Source organism: Lissotriton helveticus, chromosome 3_1 (assembly GCF_964261635.1).
Source record: "Lissotriton helveticus chromosome 3_1, aLisHel1.1, whole genome shotgun sequence".
In the NCBI taxonomy this organism is placed as follows: domain Eukaryota; kingdom Metazoa; phylum Chordata; class Amphibia; order Caudata; family Salamandridae; genus Lissotriton; species Lissotriton helveticus.
Window position 1 is genome coordinate 1,778,747,357 of NC_136061.1, and position 6,000 is coordinate 1,778,753,356.

Below are 6,000 nucleotides of genomic sequence, written 5' to 3' on the forward strand. Positions count from 1 at the left end.
AAAAAAAAAATGGATGCCTTATTCGAAAGTGGAATAAAAAAAGGTATCCCGGATTCATTCCACTTTCGAATAAGGCATCCGTGAAGACCTTCTACCGTATTTGGCTCAGCATAACAACTGGCCCGATTGTGACCAGATGGGCCATCTTACCCTGACTTGACCTTTACCCTTCATTGCTCCGGTTATTGTTAGGCTGCCACTCCCCAACTCTATAGTCCTGATGAAGACCCGCATGATGCTTTAATATCGCTTATATATGGTTGAAACATCGACGATCTCCTGGTCCAGTTCAAGGCCCAGCTTGCAAAACATTGAAAGCAATTGGAGCGACAGGGCCATTGTATTGCTGTTTACCCTGGCCTCTCACAAACGTGTACACATTTTAACCACCTTTTATATATTACGCAATCACCTTGCCACTGCTCACGCAATGTCACTTGGTCAGAATTCACTTTGATATTCACACCGTTGGCAGCCTTTAGTTGCATAATTATCATGTATATGTGAAACAAAATGTTTGAAATTTGCATAAAACATGCAAGCCTGATTCAATTGTGGTTTCTGAATCCTTGTTGTGTGTTCCCCTGGAATGCTTTTTGCAGTAAATAACTTGTCTTAGAAATTAAAATTGTGATAAAAGGAAATATTGTTGTTTTACCCTACAGAACCACTGTTCTTTTTGCATGTGGAATCAGAGGAAGCAAGTTCTACTTCCAGTTTCTCTACATGAAAAAAATCATGAGAAAAATCACTATCCCCTAGTTCCTACAATTGACCGCAAAGAAAACTAAACACATCTTGCCAATCCTGACATCTTTAAACTAGCTCTCCACTGATAAACACATTGCACAGCTAGGATGACATGTGCAGGGCCACTAGAATCATGCAGTAGGGGAGGGCCATATTACGTGTCCGGCTTCAGTAAATTATGTAGTAAAAAAAAGCAAATTATGCGGGGTTATATGGCACATTTTGTGATAAACAATATCTGGGCATTGCTTGCACCTACTTAGTACCAGTTTTACACCCTGATAAAGCAATAAGCAACAGAAAGGTGACCAGTCAACCTTTACAAAGGACCTTCCACTGTGCTGCAAGAAGTGTTGCTGCGTTTTTAGTAACTTTTGAACCATTTGAGCGAGAAGAGATTTTTTTGTTGATATCTGCAGATCATGCAGTAGATGATAGTTTATGTGACAAAACTAAAATTATGCAAAAACGAAGTGGCCGCACAGTTGCATAATTCCAATGGCCCTGGGCATGTGTAACATACCAGATGGTACTTGATAGCACGCCAAGTTATTTGCTCAACAACTACATGTCCTAGGGAAAATCAAATTCCTGAAACAAAGGAGGACAGGTGCTTTAAATTCCACAACACAAGCAGTAAAAACTCTTCAAAAGCCCATTTCAGGGGCAGTACAGAAGATTTGGAAGAACATTGCCCGGCTCTCAAAGGTGCCTTTATTCATCATGGTCAAGAGAAGAATAACATAATGTCTACTGCAACGTTGAATCAATACCTAGCTCCCCGCCACTACTCCGACTCGCAACTGTAATCCAGGAACAACCTACATAACTGTACCCTGGATTACATCCCGTTTTACAAATGAGGAATAAATATCCACTTAGAGCATCGCAGGTGTGTTTATAGTTGTCTTGCAGCTCTACTGTATCAACCTGCTTCTCTATGACATGTAGTATTGGTACAAGTGATATAACGTGTATCCAATAACGTGCTTGATAGAAAATATATATACACACACACACACACACACACATATACATACATACACACACATATATACACACACACACACACACACACTCACACACTGGTAATGGATTCTCTTCATTCGACTTAATGTGGTCCGCAAAATACAACCCTCTAGTAAATAAATGAAAATCTACAGGGTGAGTGAAGAGCTCTAGCCATAGGTTTGCTGAAGGGTTCACATTTTTAGGGTGATGCGAGTCTACAGGTTAAGAATACGAGAGCACCCCTCGATATGACTGGCTATATGCAGGCTAAGCAGAGACCATCAGCTACATGGCAAAGAGACTTGTCTATAGGTTACTGTTTCTGGTGTCACAATGGGGAGTTACATGCAGGTTTTAGGTGTTTAGTTAATCAAAATCCACACGGTCTGTTAATTAGTGGCCAGTTTATCAGGTCTGATCTGTGAACACTCAACAGGGGGTAAATGTAGGGGATGCGGTGCTTATCACATGACTCAAAATAAACCCCAAATCTACAGGTTAAGAATGGAGCCTGGCCCCCACTATCTGAGTGAAACAGATCTGCTATCCATGGGCTATGGAAAAATCCCCCCAGCTGTTTGTCAGAAGACAGCCCAATCTACATGCCAGAGACGTCTCAATCTACAGAGGTTAAGAGAGCCCTCCGGCGCCGAGAGAGGTGAAATCCTGGTGTGGGAGACACTTGGTCGTATTGTTGAACTGCTGAACAAAACTAGGAATACTGTGGTCGGATCTTGGATTCCCTGCACGTCACACTGTGTGACGCGTGGCAAATACTCGGTCTCCTGCGCCTTGCCCGATTATCCACAAAATAAATGTATTAAAAAATGTTGAGAGCTGTATCTCTCTCTCAACGCTTGTGTTACGGAGGCTGGGCGTCTGGAGTAATATCAGAGGCCCCTTGTTGCCTAGCGCGGTGATATTAACGATCGGGTGCGATAAATAGAGAGGTACAGCAATGTGACAAGTGAGAAGTATAAACTGTGCTATGCAGCTCTTCGCCATCCACCGGAGTGTGCTGGCATCGCATGGCCTCTGCACTCCAAGCCTAGCACGCCCATCGCTGCCTCGGGTCACGTGACGCCGTCAGCATTTGTACTTCTGAGTTTTTGAGCCCACCTGTACAGTGTTAAAAGTGAAAGTACAATCCCCAGAAGCTACATCAAGCCATCGTTCGGTTGTCTAGAAGGCCATTACATTAACCTACCTATTGTTCTCAGCTACCTACCCTCCACAAGGTTCTAGGCCCTTGCCAGTCCAGACTCGAGCGAGGTACGTCAAAACTGGATATGTACCCCCTTCTTGTTAAAGCCAACAGTACCCCCAATCACTCAAGGAAATGGTCGTGGGACTCCAGTAATCTACTGCAAACGGCAGCAAATGCCCTTCTTGTTAGGCTGACCGGATCTTAAGAACCCAAAACCGGGACATTTTGCGAAAATAGAAAAAAAAGGACTACAATTTCACAACATCGGGGTGGTGCAGAATGACAGTCTAATCAACATAGGAACAGAGGACACAGAAGAAGCACAAAAAAATGTAATTTTTGAAACGAACATCCTGTTAATTAAATTGCTTACTTATAACAGCTGCTAACTAGCACAGCTTTAGAACACCTTGAAAAAAAAGTACCTCACTGTTTTCAGTCGACCCCCATAAAAACCGGGCACGAGTCAAATATCACTAAATCTGCCGGAGCAGCTGGTGAAAACCCGGGAATGTCCCTGCAAATCCGGGACTCCTGGTCACCCCGCCTCATGTTAAAAATACACTTCTATCTAGCGGTCAGAACACTAGTCAAAAAAATAGGTGCCCGCCAATTCCCACGCTTAAACTGATCCAATAGCTCATTCTGATTTTTCCCAACGCTAATCTGTCCTAACTCACTCTCTTAAAGAGACCCCATCTAATTATTGCGCCCTCCTCTCCTACAGGATGAGAAACCCATGCGCCAGAGCGCAGCAAGCTACAACCCCTGAGCCCACCCCAGGGACGCATACCTTGGGCATTAGTGAGTCCGAGCTCCATGTGTGAGGACCCTCCGGCCTGGGACCCCCGTGCCCTACTCTGCTGCAGCCACACTGTCCTTAGACAGAACCCAGACCTCCGGGTGTCCCACCGGTTCCAGGCCTGGGCTTCCTTTTCACTCGTCATTGCCGTCAGGTGTGCCGCCGCGGTAGAAAGACCCGAGACTATAAATCCCAGAATGCACGCGTGTGCTGGGCAAAAGCAGGTCTCACTACACCGGTAAGTATACACGTGCTGCCTCGTCAAAGACACCAACAGGAGGGGGTAGAACCCGTCTAGCCACCGGTGCTGGCACTAGTTTTAAAGAAGGGGTGGGTAACTGCAGCCCGGAGTTCTATGCCCACGAGTCAGTAGCCAACACACCGGGCCCACCCAGGAGCACAGTGGCCGGCCTAGACACGGCCAATTAGCCCTGGGATAATCTTAGACGAATGGCGCCTACACACCCCAGAACTACCACCAGCATTCGCTCTGGAGCTATCCATGCATCTTATCATACAGCACTCTACAGACCCCCCACATCTCGCCTGTGCACCCCCTTTGAGCCCAGGTTCCATAGAGATGCGCCTCTGGACTCGTGCGGGCCCGCCCGAATCCACGACTGCTTCCTTACTTTTCAGTATCTGAGCGCCCCCCCCCCCTCTTATCAAGAGTTGGTCCGACCCAGGACACACTAATTCCCTTGGACAGGCACCCACTCCTGGGAACATTCACGAACATTCACATGATGTCCACATGGCCACACTGACCCCTTTTCACTTCAAGCTGTTTTTACCCCCCCCCCCACCCCCCAAGCAATTATGAGAAGACCCTGTGATTAGGACTCCCCATGTACTGTGTATATCCCCACCCACCGGGAACACGCAAAGAGACAGCTGGACTTCACCGTGTTCGAGTCACTCCGTGCCCATCCCAGTCCTTGTAGGAAATGCTCAGGCAGTGCCCGGGACAGGAAGCTCGCACCCTTTCCCAGGACGTATGGGCATACATTTAGGACTTAAGCTCAATCCTCACTACAATAACCGACATGCCCTCCCACTGGATAAATACCAGCCCCCCAACCCCTAAATAGAGTGTCCCACCCATGTACCCCGAAGAAGCCGGAGACCCCTCACCTGTGCGCTGGTTGGAGACCGAGCCCATCCTGGCCCTCTGCAGCCCGGGCCTTTCCCAGCTCTCCCCCTCCACAGCCTACGGGCTCTCCCAGCGCCCCACCCCGCACCACTGCAAACCTCAGGCCAGTCCTGATCACATCTCCACCGGCACAATGGAGGGGGGAGGGCCCGACTCTGAAAGGATCCCAAATTCAGCAATACAATGACAGGCCCCTGCCCCTGCTTCCTCCTCCCGCCCCTTCCTGGACCAAGCAGACCCCCCCCCCCCTCCTTCCCCCCCATAAAGCAGCCACTAGAGCCCCGGACATCCCAAAATCACTCCTCGGGCCTCGCCACACCCAGAAGTAGTTGACACCCCAAATAATCAAGATTGCAAACAGTGCCTTTCAGATAGAGAAGGCCCCCAACGAGGCAGGACCCCCTCCCTGGTGGATGCACACGATGCATCTGATCTTTACATACTCTCCAAACCTCCTTTCGCAGATGACGTACATGCGTACCCCCATCAACCAACTGCAATACATGAAAGCACCCAGACCTATTGGGAATGCCGTCTCCCCCATCTTACCCCCCTCAAAAAAATAGCCTGCTGTCATGCTGCCTTCTCTCCTAATGGATGCCCCCCCCACAAAAAAAATAGCCTGCTGTCAAGCTGCCTTCTCTCCTAATGGATGCCCCTAACCCCCCCATGCTGGTCCCATGAGCAGTCACCTTCGGCCATGTTGCCCCCCTTGGGGCTTCTTTGCCCTCTTCAGCTCAGGAGCCCCTGCTAGACGCCTTGGCACGCAGACCCCCATGGACAATGGACATTGGGGGCATCCTCATATCCTGGGTGTCCAACGCCTTGTGCCCTGCCCCTCTTTCCCTGTCGGTCAAAGGCACGTGACGGCGGTCCTGGGAATAATCTCACATTCCAGGGGTTTGGGGTATCTCTGGGTGGGGGCCAGGACCCGTCCAATCAGGGCCCAGAGGCTACCTGTCAAGGCAGAAATGGATTACCCCTCCCTTCCTTGCTCGCCCCCTCCCCCATGGCTCCTTCCTCCCCTGGCCAATTTGCCTGCAAACTGACCAGCCTGACATGACCTGCCCCTCCCCC

General features: G+C 49.0%; 1 protein-coding gene across 5 annotated transcripts in view; it reads right to left on the reverse strand.

The window, feature by feature from the left end:
* Positions 1-5,736, reverse strand: part of LIN28A (lin-28 RNA binding posttranscriptional regulator A) — a 136,106-nt gene extending 130,370 nt beyond the window's left edge. For 2 of the 5 annotated variants that reach the window (XM_078682649.1, XM_078682647.1), the window contains exon 1: positions 4,905-5,077. In XM_078682649.1, the coding sequence (XP_078538775.1) occupies positions 4,905-4,932 (28 nt within the window). In that variant the 5' untranslated portion in view covers positions 4,933-5,077. Of the gene's footprint in view, positions 1-3,761; positions 3,887-4,904; positions 5,078-5,615 lie in introns of those variants that run through there. The other 3 variants (XM_078682650.1, XM_078682646.1, XM_078682648.1) reach the window with 3 other exon arrangements.
* Positions 5,737-6,000: the final 264 nt, after the last annotated feature.